Source organism: Mesitornis unicolor, unplaced genomic scaffold (genome assembly GCF_000695765.1).
Source record: "Mesitornis unicolor isolate BGI_N332 unplaced genomic scaffold, ASM69576v1 Scaffold10685, whole genome shotgun sequence".
Classification (NCBI taxonomy): domain Eukaryota; kingdom Metazoa; phylum Chordata; class Aves; order Mesitornithiformes; family Mesitornithidae; genus Mesitornis; species Mesitornis unicolor.
In genome coordinates this window covers 24,072-42,483 of record NW_010184815.1, presented here as the reverse complement: position 1 = coordinate 42,483, position 18,412 = coordinate 24,072, and the positions used below count along the sequence as shown (strand labels likewise).

Sequence of the window (18,412 nt, the reverse complement as noted above, 5' to 3'; positions counted from 1 at the left end):
TCCACAGGTGGGTTAATCCAGTTTTGGCACCTGGTGAGAGAGTGAACATGGCTGTATTGTTCCTATGCGTGAGCTGAATTGGGTAACTTTGTGCCAAGTCCCACTGCATTTCAGTCTGTGGGGAAGGACAGAGCCAGCTGAAGTGTACTGATGCTGTCTAGTAAGTGGTCAGGCCCAAGTGTCACTTCTGTCAGTGTTGGAGTAGGAAAGGCTTATTCATAACCTTAAGTGCAATTATTTAGCGGAATGTATACAGGTGAGTGTGTTTAAGTAAAACATTGATGATATGCTCATGGGTAAACTGGACTTTACTGGACTGCCTTCTGGGTAGAAGCATGTCTAAATATTATAACATTTTCTGAGCTAAGCCATGTACGTTTCTGTTGGATTTGGTCACAGCAATGCAATCTCATATCTATTAAAATAAATAAACTCTAAAAGTTAGAACTTTAACACTCTGCTTAACTGAGAGTTTTCCTCTTCTTTCAGCTGATGCAGCCCAACAGTTTCAGTATGCAGTGAGAGTTATTGGAAGCAACTTCGCTCCCACCGTTGAGCGGGATGAATTTCTTGTGGCGGAGAAAATCAAGAAAGAACGTAAGTGCATCTTTGTTTCTTCCTTAGAAATAGAAATTGAAGTTCTTCAAGAAGTTATCTGATCAGTTTATTCTTCTGAAAATGGGACAACTCTGCCTCATTAGATGGCTATCTAATCTGTTATTAATGCTCACCCCCTGAAAAACTCATTATGGAAATGTCATTAATTCCCCAATTAGTATCCCTGAGTGGCTGTTTGTATTCACAGCTTGTATTTTTCTGAATGCTCATCTTAGACTTCTGTTGCTGCCATTTATTTCAATCTTAGCCACCGTGGAAATAAAGAACAATTAATATTGCACTCTTTTCACTTTGATAATACTCAGACTATGAATTTATAATTATTTTTTAGAAGACTGATGTTTTTGTGATGTGCACTTTAGAAATACTACACTTCAGCACAATTAACTTCATGAGCACCTGTGTGAAACTTGCTGAACGAGCATCCTGGGAACTGATGGAATTGTTTGTCTTACTTAATACTTCTTGTCTTTAGTTTATGTACAAGCTTATCTGCAACCACCTTCTCAAAACTGAAACAGGGACAGTGTAAGTTATGTTGCAGTTATGCTCCGTTGTGTTCCATGCTGCTCGGAGTCAAGTGTTGCACTGTGTGAATCCAACATGTGGGATCTGGTGTGTTCTTCTTGAAAAGGCAAAGACTACTTTCAGCAAATGATGTGCTCTACAGTAGAATGTCCAGAAACAATTACTTGAAGTATGCGAATTAAATTAAAGCTTCATGTTTGAGCTTTGAATCTTCAGCCAGAGAGGTTGAATTAGCGCAACTGAAGTCAGTGGTTGTAGCTGTTTCAAAGTACGTGTATATTTCTTGCTGATGCAGAGCATCAATGATTTGCTGATAGGCAAATGAACCCATCAAAATTTCTCTCAATGTAACTCCTAAACACCGTATTTTACAGTACACACTTTCTGCATGAGGTTTTTATGTGCTTAGGCTTGTACTGGCTAACACAGCATATATTCTTTGAGCCTATTGCCAGGAGTTTTGAAGAGGATAATTTCGTTTATCTTTCTTCTTCCCAACATCAGCTTGTATGCTGATGTTAGTGGTCCTGTAGCAAGTGACTGGATACATCCTTCTAGCTTCATGTTTATTTTGGAGTGTCGCAGGAAGTGACTTATTTGGCAAAACATACTTAGCCGTGGCTTTTGATGCTAATTAACATTTCTAACATTTAACAGCAATTTTTTTATTATTAAGGCTTCTTCAGATGTTTTTGGTGTTTGTTTTTTTTTTATTTCCTGTTTTGAACCTGACTCTTTCTGATGTAACATGGCTCTTCAGCAGACATCTTAAACCTTGAAGATGTTTTTCATTTGAGCAAAGATTTCTGTTATGTAACTGGCAATGATTGAGACCGTTGGTTTTTTTTCTTAATACAGAATCATAGAATGGTTTCGGTTGAAAAAGACCTTTAAGATCGAGTCCAACCATCGAACCAGCTGTAAATCTGCCACTAGACCATGTTCCTAAGCATGACATCTACTCATCATTTAAACACGTAAAGAAAAGTTGTGTGACCTTGGAGTTCTGCTTGACTTTGATCAAGTGATATTACTATTTTTTTACTTCCTTGCTTTTATTGCCCAAATTAGGAACAATTACATTTCACACTTCACAGTTTTATGAAGGGCTTTATAGCATTTTTTTAACCTCTATCTATTTTCAGTTATGCTTTAATTTCCTGAACCTACAGAATGGCAGACTCGACTTTAAAAGGACACTTATTTAGAAGGAAAATAAAAACATGTACTTACATTGCACCACTTCTTCAAGAATTTTCAGGGCTCTAATGCAGATAAAATGAAAACAGGTGAAACTCTGAGTAAATAGAGTGAAACAGTTGAGAATCATTGTTTTCTTGGGTACAATTTCCAGTTTACCACAAGTATATAATTTCAGGTGTGAGTATTATACTTTCTTTTTTTTAATCTCTGTATTTTTTTAATAGTTGTGCGACAAAGAAGGGAAGCAGATGCTGCTTTGTTTTCAGAACTCTACAGAAAACTCGGTTCACAGGTAGTGTAATAAATGTATGAAGAGTAAAGAAACTGAAAGCACACATGTATCCTTCTGATGGTACAGAGTTGTTTTGGAGGGTGCTTGGGTCATTAACAGTATTTTCACTGAGGGGATGGTTGAGTACTGGAACATTCTTGGAGTCAGACAAAGCCCGAATGAACATGGTCATGGGCAACCTGCTGTAGGTCACCCTGCTTTGACCAGAGGGGAGGGGTTGGACTGGACTATCTTCAGACGTGCCTTTGAAGCTTGGCCATTTTGTAATTTTTGTGGAAAAGTTTACAAGGTTTTGTTGTTTTGTTTTTTTTTTTTTTCTATGAGCTGTTTGCTATTAATTAGAAATTAATTTGGATTTAATTATGAATTAATTTGGATTTAATTATAAATCAGAAGATAATAAATGATGTGTTTTTAGTTTGAGTCCAGTTACACAAAGGGGCACTTCATATAAAGGAAGGAACTCTGTAAAAATCGAGTGTTGTTTTTTTTTTAATATGAAAAACTGATTAATTTTCTCTTGGTATTTATTTTACAGCAGTGCCTTATAAGTAAACCGATTTTCTTGATCTAGGATTGAAACAGTCCTCATAACTTTAAATATTTAAGTGCTCTAGGTCTTTAGTGTTGAAGTTTAAGGGTTTGCTGAGTAATTCTGCTAACACCAATGTTAATCAAAGAATACTGCATGTTGTTATGCTGAGAAAAGGTATTAGTGTATAGAAAGCCCATGATGCAGAAATACGGATCAGATGAAAGTGGGGAAAGATGCGAGTATAGAAGTTTAGCTGAGGTAGGTGAAAAATGACCGCTGCTCATCTGTTCTGGGATTCTCTGTAAAACTGAGTATTTAGCAAGGTAGAATATGGTAGGCATTAATAAAATAAGATTCCCAATTATCAAAAATCAGGTACATGTAAATGGCAACAAAAATTAATGTAAAAGATCATATTTTCTCTATAACAGAAAATTGGTACTTATTTTGCTCTTTGTATTTAGGAGAAATATTTTTCTCTGTTCATCTGCTTTTTATTCATTAATTTATATATAGTTCATGGCTGAGTTTTACAGGATAACGCTAAGATTTTTAAGATTATAAAAAAGTGATTCTGTGGAGAGTGTGACTCTTCCGTACTCAGTTCTGCTCCTCCCCTCATCCATACTTAAATTATTCACTAGTTTGTTAGTGCTTTGGGTTGGAAGGGACCTTTAGAGGTCATCTAGTGCAACCTCCCTGCAGTGAGCAGGGACATCCTCAACTTGATAGGTCACTCAGCCCCATCCAGCCTGACCTTGAATGTTTCCAGGTATGGGGCCTCTGCCACCTCTCTGGACCACTTGTTCCAGTGTTTCACCACCCTCATAGTGAAAAATTTCTTCCTTGTATCCAGTATAATCTACCCTCCCTTATTTTAAAACCATTACTCCTTGTCATGCCACAACAGGCCTTGCTAAAAAGATTGTCCTCATCTTTCTTATAGACCCCCATTAAGTACTGAAAGCCACAATAAGGTCTTCCCAGAGCTTTCTCTTCTCCAGGCTGAACAACCCCAGCTAAATCCTGCTTTCTTTAAAATTCACTCTACCAATTATTATTCAATTCACTGTTAGGTTTATTACTAATGGTGGACAATAATTTCTTTTCCCCATGAGCTTAGGGAAGGGCACAGAAGGAATATGCATTTTCTGAGTCAATGAGGGTTTTTGTTCCTCCAGCAATTCTCTTGAAAGCAACTAGAAGAAAGAAAAAAGCTTGTGTGAATCTGTTTTAACTGTGTTTCATCCTTTACTCTAAAGAGAAAAGGAGGTCAGTGCTTATTTTAGTGGCAGCTTGCCAGCTGAGCAAACCATGCTTCTTGAGAAACTTGCTCTATCCTGGCCAGTAGAAGTAGTAATGTTGCTGCTACTTCTTCACCAGTTGTTAATAAGTTGCTGGATTAGTTATTTGCAACAGATGCAATACCTCTACTTTTGATACTTATAGTTGAGATCAAAGCAGAACATAATAGACTTCTACTCTACATAATAATATGTGATGTCTCCTTCTACTCTTTGTATAACACCACATAGCTTTGGTAGGTTTGACTAGTGAGCTCTGTCCTGAAGAAAGAAATGTTCTATGGCCAGAATTCTTATGAAATTGTTTTATATGTGTGCAGATTAGTAGGCTGGATATTTAAAAATCCATTATTATCAAGAGTTAAACTAATTTCTGTTTGTCTCCATCTTTTTTTAAAGGGCATTTTGAAAAACAAATGGTCAATACTCTACCTCCTGCTTAGCCTTAGCGAAGATCCCCGTAAGCAGTCTAACAAGGTAGGTGAGGAGACCTTTGTTGCTTCTGAGAAGTAAATGTGTGTCACTTATTTTAGATGCTGTTAAGAATCCTTATCCAGACTTAACCAACACCTCAGGTTGTAATTGTGGTGGTTGTGTGTGAGGCTGATGGAAAGAACACACTTGACACAAGTATCTGCATTTTTTTTTCTGTCATTTTTTTATACAAAGTAAATGTAAAAATTATGACCTGCCCTACATTTGTAGCTGAAGTTGTGACTTTATTATATGGGTGGTGATTTTCTTTTTTACTTTCTGTTTGGTGGTGTAATGTTTGCTCATGTACTAATGAGTTTGAAATGGAGTAGGGAGAGTAAAATTCCTCCTTTGGTTGCAGCTCTGCTAGCACCAAAGTGCTTTTTGAAGCTGTTGCTAATGACAGTTTGCAGGCAAAAATAAGCTATATTGCTAAGAGTACTTTTGCTCAGTGTAAGAGACTTACTTTTTGTCATTTTAATTGATTTTAATTTTTTCTTTGCATAAACATGGTCTTTAGTATTTTTTTTGTATTCTTGGATATTACACTCCTGTTAACTACAGACATGACTTAAAACAACTTGCAAATCTTTTCTTTGTGTTGCTCCCTTTTCAAATACTCTCCTTTTCAGGTATCAAGTTATGCCACACTTTTTGCTCAAGCATTGCCACGGGATGCTCACTCAACCCCTTATTACTATGCCAGGCCGCAAAGCCTCCCGTTGAATTACCAGGACCGCAGCGCTCAGTCTGCCCAGAGTTCTGGCAGCATGGGGAGCAGTGGGATCAGCAGCATCAGCCTGTATGCCCTGAATGGGCCAACGCCAACTCCACAATCACTCCTTCCAGGGTAAATTAAACTGTTTTACCTCACAGATAAGTTTGGGGAAGACTAGAAATTACTGACTCTTTCTTCTTCTTCTTTTTTTTTCTTTCCGTTCCCTCACTCTCTCCATTTGTATGCCATTGGAAATTCCACTGTAGGTGCATAGAAACAGAATTTCATAGCTGAACAGTTCTGAATGTCAAGTGCTGTCATATGATCATATGAAGCCATAAGTGGCTGACCAAGTTTAGCCATTCTTAAACTTGGCTATCAGCTGAACAACTGATATCTTACTGGATCCACTTTTTTGGATTCTAGTGCCAAGTCCTTTTCCAAATTTCTTAGTTCTCTGAAACCAATTAAAATAGTCTTTATCTTCTTTTGAAACCTCCTTGTAAAGGAGAGTGAAGGGGAAAGTGGAGAAAAGACAGTTCTTTCCTAAAAATTGTACCAAGAGTTTTCTTTCTTCACCTTTGTTAGAGTATACCCACTCAAGTTCCTTTTACGAAGCATTCTCCAGGCAGTGTCAAATTAGTAGACTTAATGTCCTCCATTTTCAAATGGGTGACCTTTCTTGCATGGTCTGGCTTTCTTTTAAGCATGTTCATAGCAGGTTGGCTGTTGTGCTAGTGTAGTCTCACATCTTGAGTGTACAGGGAGGTTTTTTTGTTTGTTTTTTTTGTTTGTTTTGTTTTGGTTTTTTGTTGTTTGGTTTTTTTATAAAAAAGATTATGCAAGAGTTCATTTAAAAAATACCTATTAGAAAAAAACCAAATCTAAAACACCTGTAGGGACTTTGGTGACATGCTGTGGAAAAGGCTGAGATGCTCGGTGCTTTCTTCCCCTTTGTATGTACTGGTAATAATAACCCTATGCACCAGTACGTACTGGGGATTGACTGACTGCAAAGCAGCTTTGCAGAAAGGACCTTGGGGTTCCTGGTAGACACCAAGTTGACCATGAGTGTGCCATGTGTGGTAAAGAAGGCAAACAGCCTCCTGGGCTGCATTAGGAAGAGCATCACCAGGAGGCTGAAGGGGGTAAACCTTCCTCTCTGCTCAGTACTGGTAAGGACACATCTGAAATGCTGGATACAGTTATGGTACAGAAAAGGACGTTAACAAGCTGAAGAGAGTCTGGAGAAGGAACCACAAAAGTAATTAAAGGCCTGGAACACTGACATATGAGGGGAGGCTGAGAGAGCTGGGATTGTTCAGGACTGACCAGGGGAGAGTGGCTGATACTCCAGAAGGCTGTGGTGCCATTCAGTGTGACCTGGACAAGTTGGAGAGTTGGACATGGAGAAGTTTAATAAAATTCAACAAGGGCAAGTGTAGATTATTGCATTGAGGGAAGAACAACCCCAACCGTAGCAGTCTTGGATGGGGCCTGACCTGCTGGAGAGCAGCTCAGGAGAAAAGAACCTGGGGGTCCTGGTGGTCAGCAGGCTGACCATGAGTCAGCAATGTGCCTCTGCAGCCAAGAAGGCCAATGGCATCCTATTTGCTCCCTTTTTTGAAGTTTTCCTTTATTTAAAAAATCCAAACAAACCCACAAACAATACGTCCACAAAAAAGACCTCAAGTTTGGTGCGTTTTTCAAAATTTGCATACTCCAAATGATGTGATGGGTATGGAATCAAATTTTTAAAACATGTTTCTTCCTTCCAGACAATCCTATCAAACTCCAGGCGTTGGAGATTGCCTCCGTCAGCAATTAGGGTCACGTCTCGCATGGACTTTAACTGCAAGCCAGCCTTCTTTACAAAGCACTACCTCAAAAGGCTTTTCCAATGCTGTCTCCCGTGGTGTGCCAAGATCAAGACGAGAAGGAGATACAAGTGGTGAGCAAAGATGCATTTGTTACAGATTTTACAATTGTTGCCCATATCCTCCATTATTTTGTAATGATTATGAAATAGTTTTATGGCATGTTGAAATTTTGAGGAGTGTTTTGCTAGAATGTATTCAGTTAGAATGATAGAAGCAAATATGCAAGACCAGTGTATTTGGCCGCAATCTCTGTGGCTGTTTGTTAATTTCTTTTTGCAATGATTCGTTTGATAGTGTGTTCTGGTCATCTTAAAAGACTTACTTCATTGCAGTGTTTGTCAGAATCGAATAATTGTGGTTTGGGAGTAATCATCATGCTTTTGATAACTGGAAGATGCTTCTGCTTTTAGAAAGTCAGAAAGAGAGCTCAGTGAATAGAACTTGTTGAAATACTCATCCATTTGGGATTCTGTCTTTTTAAAACTTGGAAATATGCTCTCGCATAGAGAGCTCTTTAAACTATTTTTCTTTAAATTGGTACACTATTTACAGTGATTGTTTTTAGCAATTGACATAAAATATTGTCAGTGAAATAAAGAAAGATAAATATTAGTTTAAGAACTGGCTGAAATGTTGGTTAAAATATAACATGGCCTGAGTCATACAAGCTGACCTGCTCTGAGAGAATCCCAAGTACCAGTAGAGGCAGATAAAGGGATTCTTGGTGTTCCTGTCAGGTTGTGAAGAGGACTGAAAGCATTTCTTTACAGGTTGTAAACAGGCTTTCCCTTTTCTTCTTTTTACTAGGCTTCTAAATAGCTTTTTGAAATGGTAATCAAAACTAATTATCCCACCAAATCTAAATACTGTTTGATTTTGGTTTTTGTTTTTTCTTTCTAGGCTCTGTTGAAATAACCGAAGCAAACCTTGTAAGAGACGTTTTGTATGTCTTCCAGGGAATAGATGGCAAAAACATCAAAATGTGCAATTCTGAAAATTGCTATAAAGTGGAGGGAAAGGTACTGTATGGTGACTTGTATTTCGTATGTGAGCAGAGAGGTATGTAGGGGAAAAATAGCTATGGAAAATATGTAAAAAAAGTTAAAATATTATCACAATATTTTGTTTTAGTGTAACAGAGTAGTTTCAACTGGACTAATTTAAAATCAATGGCATGGATTATGTCCCAGAAAGAAATCATAACATTTCACAAGATGTGAATAGACTCCCAACTATTAAGCCAGTACAGACTCCTAAGTTATGGCTTAATTTGAAGATTTTTGTCATAATTTCTCCTCTCTAGTGTATAAGAATGAATACAAAGCAAATGCAGGCTTTTGACCGCGTTATTGTAGGATTAAATTTAACAGCCTGAGATGCGCAATGGATGCTCACCACTTGATATTGTGGGTTTGGTTCAAATTTACAAGTGATCAGATGGGATCACACAGATCACCTAAGACGACTGGTAATAGAACTGCAGAGAGTGCTTTCAGCTCCTGTTGTTGGTAGGAAATCCAGCTGATGTGAATTTGAAGGAAGGTGTCTATAAATAGAGGGCAGAAAACAGGAGAGAAGCCTGAGAGAGAGAAGATCTGGCTTTAAGGTGGTGAGATGTTAAGCATATTTGAAATGTGGGGGAAAAAAACCCGAGGGGGAGATTGGGTCAGCTGAGCAAAGAACAAAGAAATGGCTCTGGTTGTTTTAGCATCTTCTCCTTATTCAGTATTTAGATAGTACTGCATCACAGTTTAGTTTCAGATCGCTAAATGATTTTCATGTTCTTGTTCAAATGGAAAGACAGTGCTTCCCATTTTCACTTGTATTAAGAACTTTATGCTATGACAATGTACCATGACATTATCTTAATGTAGATGATAACTGAACTAACCTCTCCATAATAAGAGCAAAAAATGACATTTATAATTGTACCCCCTGTAACTTTACAATGATATTCAGGGCTGCTTAGTGGAGGGAAAAATGTTAAACTTAAATCTTGTTAAATCAGCTAAATCTTGTTAATAAACAGCTTCTTAAGGGTGTCATCTTCTGAGCCTGTAGACGCTGCAAAGTTTGTAATTCCTCAACGCCTGCACTGAGTTAATTATGTTCCATATATGGTTAGGTTTTATATGGCAAAGGAAAGGTAGCATAATAGATTCTTCTAGAGGAATGTGGGGAAATTTAATCAGTGATTGCCAAATTGCACTGTGGATTTCATTAGCTTTCTGTGTTGTTTTCATATTAAATAGGCTACTTTGAGGTGAAAACCTTTTAGTTTGAAATCCTGATTCTGTTAATACAAGGAGTTTGGTTATTCAGGTGGTTTGTGGTCGGTAATGCTTTTTTCTGAGATCTTCCGTCCTTCTTCCTTATTGGCATTTGTACTGAGCTGCTGGACCCAGTGAAGGTGAAGTTATTTGTCTGACTAGAGCTGCAGCTGGAACTTTTTCCGATGAACATGGAGGAATGAAATCATACCCTCTCTAGCTGTGTTGACTGTGTGTTAGGCAAAAAAACTAGTCAAAGCATGTAGTTTTCCCTCAGCTGCACAAAGAAAAGGTCATTGTGTAGTCTGTTTTTTTTCCAGAAAGAAACACACTTTCCAGGCTGTTATTCTTGCCTGAACGTTTTCTAACGTCAACATTAATATTAGGTCTGTTGGTGACATTCAGCACTGTATAAGCAAGCAGCTTCTGATTTGATCTAAGAGATACAAATGTAATAACACTAAGCCAATTTTGCGCATTCTTAATTTGTTTCCAGCGGATGTGTGTTGTACTTAATACTTGCCAAGTGTTCTGTAGTTGCAGAATTCTAGATAGTCCTTATGTCATCTCTTTGGTTTTAGCTGCAAGCCGAGTTTGTGTCCAATCATGCTTCTTTGGGCTTGAACTTAACCTCTAGAACTTGATTAAGAAGTTAAAACTCTGCTTCTATACCTAAACAAGAGGGCCAGGGACTGAACTCTGGTCTTGCAACCAGATAAGATAAATAAGATAAGTGCTGCTGCCTGGTTCAAGCCCACGTTGCTGTGGCTAACACACAGTGGATTTTTATCTTGGACAATGCCTGTACTGCTGCTAACTAAAAGGCAGAATGAATGAGCTTGATTTCTAGTTCTTTGGCAATCCGTTCAGCTTGTCAGTGCACTTCCTTGCTTTGGTTTGGACCATTCCAGCATGCTGTCCAACTTAAAATTGTTTGTAGAGCTGGCATAGGCCCAATTGCTGTGGTCGAAAGTCAATCTCTGTCTTTTGGCCTAATGTATCAAATCGTTCGGGTTTTTTTGTCCAATAAATCCTGAAAACTTGATTGTGCTGTTCTTGGGTAATGTGATAAAATGTGATAGAAGCAAATCTTAAGTAGGAACAAGAGGAACAGTGTCTCAGGTGTTAGTATTTCAAAGGAAGAAATGTGCTGTTTCTGGTGAAAATACCAGTAGTAGTTAAATAGGGTGCTGGGACTAAGGGGGGCTTGCAGGGTGAAGTGAGCTACCTCATATAAGGAAAGTAGAAACAGACTAGAAGAGTTCAGAGGGCATGTGATTAGATTGCTTGTAAAAGCCAGTATGAATAATGTTACATTAAGATTTCCAAAAGAGAAGGTGATAGAGTTGCTAGTAGTTTGTTGCTGATGCCTTTTCAATGTTTATGTGTATAAATTTAGTGCTAATTACATGGATTTCTGCATTTTTGGCACTATCTCTACTGTAGAATGTAAAATGTTTGTTTCCTGAACTGGCTTGTTTTATGAGAAAGGGAGGACTTTCGTGAAGAAGCAAGGATTGGCATGGTAGTTTTGACTTAATTTCAAGTTATTGTTTCTGTTAACTTTGTAGGTGAGCTTGTCCAAATCTCTCAGAGATACTACAAGTAGACTTGCAGAGTTGGGGTGGCTACATAATAAAATAAGAAAATACACAGACCAGAGGAGCTTGGATCGTGCGTTTGGACTTGTGGGACAGGTAGGTCAACTAAAAATTGATTTTGCTGGAATATTTTAGTCTTGGTTCCCTTAAACTGCTGAGTGAAATGCAGTACTAGAATGATGAGTAAACTTTAGATCTTGGATCATTCATCCTTCGATTTTCTCCTCCTGTGGACTGCCACTTTTGCTATGGGTGATAGTCTGAAGGCAAGGGAAAGGGACTTCTTGCTGGTTGTAAGAAGGAGCTGCCACTGTCATTTGTAGCTGGAAAGCCTCATGCATGGATTCCTTTTCTTAATCTCTTTTTTTTTTCCTTTAAGTACTCATGCATGTTCATAAAGAAAAACATTGCTTAAATGGGATGGTGGCATCCCTGAGCTAATTAATCAGCAATTCAGTTGTTAGAGTGACCGATGCAGGAGACACTCTTGTCAGCTAATGTTGATGTTCCTGTGTTAATACTGCACTAACTTACATAAAATGCAAATACCCCATTTTCTTCTGCCCTTTCTTTTGGACACAGCATCAAAAGAATATTAACTTTTGTTTTTATAGGTTTCATCATCATGATTTATAGCCTACAGTAACTTCACAGCTGCTGTAATACCCAAAACCACATTTACTGCTAAGGCATTCCCGTTTCCTCTCACTTGCTCCCTCTGTAAAACTGGATATTATCCCTTCTGAGTCGACAGAAATGTTATCCTTGCCTCTAGCCATAACAGCCTACCTAATCTGCCAAGAAATTGAAGTGCTTCTCCCTTCAATCTAATTTATCTTAAGAGGTCAGTAGAGACACTGTAGTGCTTCCTACCTTTCTAATGTTTTATTCTGTTCCCTTCTGTCTTTTATTCCTAGTAACCCTTCTAGTTACATATAACTAACTATTTTTCTAGTGATCCAATGCTGATTTCCATGTTTTATATGGTAGTGCTACTGTATATGCATTTTCATTGGACTCTCCCCCTTATATCTGGGTGAAGTTTCTTATTCTTTATCTAATAGTTTCCTGCTTATGCTTATTTGTACTGTCTCTGGCTTTAATCTTCACGTTTACAGCAAGGGGAGAGTTTTAATTCTTCAGTGAATTGAAATGTGCAATATCTTGGCTACCATATGCAAGTTTCAGATCCTGTGCAGAAGGCTGCGCAGTTAGTTAGCTGAATCTGCATAGCTCTAATGCTTTTAATTTTGCTTGAGGCAAGGACTTACATATATTTCTAGGAGATAAGTGTACAAATAAAAACATATATTCTACTCCTGCTGTCAGTATCTGGGCAAAAAGACTGTGTACCATTGCACTTCACAGCTTTTATAGCTGACAATTTCACGCACTACACACTGCATTAAAAGAATATGTGCATCCCAAAGCATCTTTTGCTTAATGTTTTAAAAGAATGCTTGTGTAAACCCCTGTTTAAACCATATGTAGGGTAAGATATCTGTTGCCTCTCTTATTATGATTCTGGTGACTGTTTTTACCACACAAAAATGTCAGGTATTGGCAATTATTAGGAGTAGAGATATAACAATATACTGCACTTTAACATTATATTCTTCTACCTTTGCTGATTAGTGTCTAAGTTCTGCTTTGTCCTCAGAAAGCAAAAAGAATAATCAGCATTGAAATACAGCTCACCTCATATTTTGACACTTTGTCCGCTTGAGGTAGTGGACACTTAATTTCTTTTTTTTTTTTCCTCTTGAACAAGCATTCTGTTTCCTTCCTAAATTCTCTTTTGCTGTAGACCAAATCAGAATTCAAGGATAATGTCCAGTTTTCCATACCAGTTTGGGAAACAAAAATGTGTAGTTTGTAATGCAGGAATTGGCACTGGATGTAAATTTTAACTTCTAAAGTTTCTCTGAAAAGTTGATGGCCAGTTAGATTCTGAGTCATTTTGGCTACTACAGCCAGTGATTACTGTTCTCACTTTTTGAATAGCTGTGTAGTGCCTTTGAGTGTTTTCTTGGAGGCTGTACTCTGCCTTCTGTCTTGGCAAGTGCTACTTTAATAGGTTGAAAAATGTACTGAAGAAGCAAGTGAGAAGAAATGAGAAGTGAGGTTACATGTAAGGGGATTTCTTTTTGCCCTTCGGTATCCTCTGGAATTAAAGGAATTTCAAATTTCTTTCTAATTTATAACATGGAATTAAAGAAGGGAACCCTCTTTCCTTTTAAAGGATACAATGACAAGATTAATGATTTTTCTCCCCCCTCCAGGCTTCTTAGCCTCTTAGCAAGAAAGATTTATTTTCTTCTTGTGCTTGTAGTAATGATTTCTCCCTTGTACATACTCTAGTGAACAAATATTTTATTTTAAGCTTTTGAGTTCTTTTTGTCTGAGATTTGCCTTATTTTTTCCAAATTACTTTGACTGTGATGTTTTTGAAAGGGGTTGAGGGAAAAGTCCTGGGGAATTTAATATTTTAAAAGTCTATTAAAATAGTTATCAAAATCATTAGCTGAGAATTAGTTAAGAAATCAGTTCTGAAGAATTTGTGTGTGTGTGTATATAGAAGTACTCTTCAAAAAAACCAAACAAATTAAAAAAAAACAAACAACCCACCAAGAACCAAAAGGTGCTTAAAGTCCAAAATTTTCAACTCAGTCCAAAATTAACGAGCTGTATTTTTAATTCTATTTTAGAAAATGGGTTTCAGGAAATATTTTAGTCTGTATGTTAGGTTAAGAACGTTACAAAAAACCAAAACAAAACCCCAGGACCTCAAACCATGGAAAACTATTTGTTATGAAACAAGTTGGTTTTGGTTTTTTTCTCAAGAATTGTTTTTAAAATCTACCTTTATGTATTCATTTTTAAACAACACAAAGTAGCTGTGCTTAGAACTATTTTGCAAAGAGGAATCTTTGCTTTTTTTCAGGCCTGTTAACTTATGCACATATTACAGATTTCTTGGTTATTCATGTCTTCCATGTCAAGCTTAAAGTCGTATGAAACTGTCAATTGATAAAAGGCCAGAAGTGTAGAGTACTTGATCCAGCAGCACATACTGGTTCTCTTATGAGCATTGTGTTTTCTTGTTCATGTCATATAGCCTATGTTGTAAATGTAGTGATGGTCGCCTCATTTCTGTGTTCTGTGATTAGAGGCCTTCCTGAAATTGAAACTCCTATTACTTTACTACATACTGTATTTTACATTATTTTAAGAGAAAATTTCTTCTGGATCATGTTATTATTTGTACATCCTTATGGTAATTAATAATGTCTTGAGATGATATCTATTTACAGAGTTATGTTCGTTGTAGTTTAATTTGTTGATAGAATTAAGACAGCAAGAAACAGAGTCACTTGACAGTGTATATGTATCCTTGGAAAAGGTCGATGCATCTCTTAGGGAATCACTTATATCTTGGCCAGTTTGTTGGCTTTTGTGCTGAAACTTACAGCTCGATTCATTTCAGGAAATTTTAAACCACTTTCACAGTGTGATGACGGGATAAAAGTTATTCTAGATCAAACCAGAGATTTCTCCTGAAATTGTCTTTTTTTTTTTTTTCTTTCTTGTCTTTCTCACAGAGTTTTTGTGCAGCCTTACATCAGGAACTTAAAGAATACTACCGACTTCTGTCTGTTTTACATTCTCAGGTAAGTTAAATGGGTCTTATTTAACTTTCTTATTTTGCTTTACATTATCTCCTACAGTATCTCCTAAAAGGTATACTTAGGTATCACTTCAGCAGTTCCTATTGACAGTGGACATAGTTCTTTAACTTACACATGTTTTTTACTTTTTTTGAATGTATGTACCAATGAATATTTTTCTCTTAGAAATTCACTGTTATTTGATGTATGACATAAGCAAGGAATATAATGTGTATTTCTAAGTCTCTGTACCTTTTTTTGCATTATTTTTGTCAGTATCTTGCATGATATCTTTATCATTCAAATTCCAAACAGCATGACACATCTTTGAAGGGAGAATTCTTTCTGTATTTCAAGCAATGCATGGTTCATCAGCTAGTAACAACAGTTGCTTTCAAGTAGTTCATAATTTGTAATTGAGAAAAATTTATTTTGAGAATTGACCTAAAGTTAAATTTAAAATGCCATTTAAAATTCCAACTTAAAAAAAAAAATCTGTAGTTTAAGTCGTGGACTTGTGTAAATGTGTTCAAAGCATCTATTCCTCTTGACTCACGTGCAGTTCTTTAATATTCCTGACTTTTGAAACACCTGTCATACAAATTTTTGGCTTATTTTTCCAGGCTACTATCCAGTTACTCTTTCTGTGATTATTTCCTGCTCTGTCCAGAATAAGTTTTCTCTCTTGGTTTGCTGGAGTTTTGGTTTATTCTGACTTCTAAAACTTCTTGAAGATGAAAGTATTTGACTTCTACCTTTCCTGCTCCACTAGACATTTCTAAAGAAGAGATGAGTCTGGTGGGAGGGAAAGTGTCTAAGGGGAAGATGAAAGGAAAGTTCTGGCATCACTTATTTTCAAACTGCATTTGCCTTTGTGGTGAGTTGACCCTGGCCAGCAGCCAAATACCCACCCAGCCTCTCGTTCACCCCTGTCTCTTAGGGAATGGGAAGAAAACAGAAGGAAGGCAAAAAGGCAAGTCAGTCAAGTTAGTGACAGTTTAATAGGAAAAGCAAAAGCTGTGCGTGCAAGCAAAGCAAAGTAAGGAATTAATTCTCTACTTCCCATCAGCAGGCAGACGTCCAGCCACTTCCTGGCAAGCAGGGCTTCAGTACACTTAACGCTTACTTGGGAAGACAAACTCTGTTGCCACAAGTGTACCCACTTCCTCCTCCTTTTCCCTGAGCTTTTCTTCCTGAGAAAAGCTTTTTTGTCCTCCCTATGTTTGGAAATAGTTTCCAGGATTAGTTGTTCCAGCACTCCAGGGAGTGAGGTGAGTCTCATTGGTGTGTAGTTCTGTGGATCCTCCTTCTTGGAGAGGAGTGACATTTGCTTTCTCCTGGTCATCAGGAACCTCTTCTCATTGCTTCGATGCTGCAGAGGTAATCAAGAGCGGCCTAACAGTGACATTGGCCAGTGCTGTCAGCATTTGTGGGTGCGTTCCATCAGCTCTCATAGGCTTAGGTATATCCAGTTTGTTTCATGTTTCCTAACCTGATCCTTCTCTACTTGGAGTAAGTCTCTCTTGTTCCAGACTTCCCCTCTGATCTCAGGTAACATCTGGTATTCCCAATGTTAAATCTTAACCAAAAAAGCAAGGCACAGAAGGCATTGAGTACCTCATCTTTTTTCATTTCTCTGTCACTGCTTTCCCAGCACCACTCAGTAGTTGGACCCACATTTTTCCCAGCCTGAACTGCTTTTCTTGTTGCTCTTTGTCTTCCTTGCCAGATTGATCTCCAGTGTTAGAGTTCATGAGTATCTTGATTAAGTGCATTCTGGTAGGCAACAGTCAATACATACTTTTTTGAAAAAGTAGAAGATGGTGTCTGGGAGTTGAGTGCATGTTGCATTCTTGTAATCCAGGAGATCACACAGGCTGCTGGCTTGCGAGTTGTTAGCTGCAGTTTCAGTTCAGGCATAGTAGTACATCATAATATCTTCAAAGGGTTCTGTATTGCCTCTCTCTCTCTAACTTTGTTATGTCTTTAGAGCTTCCTCCAAACATGTCTCTTCCTCTGAAAGAGTCTTCCTGCGTGAACTGTATACTATTCCATAAGCTTTTCAGTCTTTTCCTTGCAGACTGTTTTCAAATTATCAGCCCCTTTAAAAAGGCACTTCCATGATGAAGATACAGGCATATAATCTCCACCCTAAAGGCAAAGGATCATTCTTGCTCATTAATGATCTTTTAATCATTGCCAATTTGCAAATAAAGTAAAACAACAAAACCAAAAAAACCTCCATGGACTCAGGAACATGCAGAGGCGAATTAATTTAACTGGCTTTAAGGCTGAGCTTAATGTGGATGACTCTAACCTTAAGTTTAACTGATATATTGTATTTGGAAAAAAAGAAGTGTGCTGGACGTGGAAGCATGGAGTGGATTGGTTGTCACATACACAAAAGAGCATCTTTTCTAAGAGTTTGTCTGCTTGGACTGCTCTAGGAACTTGCTTCTCTATTCTTAGGTTGTGTTCTTGTCCTGTACTTGTATGAGGTGTGCATTGGCCTCTCAGGTGCAGATATTTGGCTTTCGTTTTCCACAGTATTGGATGATTCGTGGTAGTCACATTGTGACAGATTTTTCTTATCATGGTTTTTAATATATTTTTTTTCTGATGGTAGCAATTCCTTAATTTCACTATATACCTAACTTCTGTTGTGGTAGCTTCTGGAGTAAGGCACTGAACAGAATTTTTCCCATGTTGAACTAAAATAAGCTGACTGTGCAGCAATAAAAAATTTTACCACCTACACCCTTCCTTTCTTTTAGATGTTTTTTTTGTGGGTTTTTTGTTGTTTTTTTTACTCTGAGCATCTCTGGCCAGTATTTTCTGTCTTTCAGGATCTCTGCTCTATTTTCCTTTGCTCTTCATCTCCTTTTGTGACTGTCTATCACCTTGCTTTTTTAAACTGTATTCACCTTTGTGTTCTGTCTGCCCTCTTACACTTCTGTTTGTCTCTGTCCTTTCATCTGCACTTGATTCTCTATTTCCACTTGTGTGTCACTCTGGTTTTGGCCCAAATGTTTAATGAGAGAACATGTAATACTGGGTATTTCACATGTATTAGGCAAAAACTAACTTCAGGACAAAAATTATGAAACTTCAGTTTTGCCAGTTTTGTTCCTTGATATGTCTCTCTTTCTAATTTGATCAGTTGCAATTGGAAGATGATCAGGGTGTGAATTTGGGACTTGAGAGCAGTTTAACACTTCGCCGTCTTCTGGTCTGGACATACGATCCCAAAATAAGGTTAAAGACTCTTGCAGCACTTGTTGATCACTGTCAAGGTCTGTTTAACATTATTTGAATATTTCT

At 37.6% G+C, this 18,412-nt stretch overlaps 1 protein-coding gene across 1 annotated transcript in view; it reads left to right on the top strand.

Annotated features, from left to right (window-relative positions):
• The first annotated feature begins 246 nt into the window (after nucleotides 1-246).
• TUBGCP3 (tubulin, gamma complex associated protein 3) overlaps nucleotides 247-18,412 on the top strand; it is a 33,796-nt gene continuing 15,630 nt past the window's right edge. Inside the window, exons 1-10 of the mRNA XM_010184610.1 lie at nucleotides 247-256; nucleotides 490-597; nucleotides 2,574-2,641; nucleotides 4,880-4,957; nucleotides 5,587-5,804; nucleotides 7,451-7,623; nucleotides 8,453-8,571; nucleotides 11,394-11,519; nucleotides 15,026-15,094; nucleotides 18,252-18,384. Coding sequence (XP_010182912.1) covers nucleotides 247-256; nucleotides 490-597; nucleotides 2,574-2,641; nucleotides 4,880-4,957; nucleotides 5,587-5,804; nucleotides 7,451-7,623; nucleotides 8,453-8,571; nucleotides 11,394-11,519; nucleotides 15,026-15,094; nucleotides 18,252-18,384 — 1,102 coding nt within the window. The remainder of the gene's footprint in view (nucleotides 257-489; nucleotides 598-2,573; nucleotides 2,642-4,879; nucleotides 4,958-5,586; nucleotides 5,805-7,450; nucleotides 7,624-8,452; nucleotides 8,572-11,393; nucleotides 11,520-15,025; nucleotides 15,095-18,251; nucleotides 18,385-18,412) is intronic.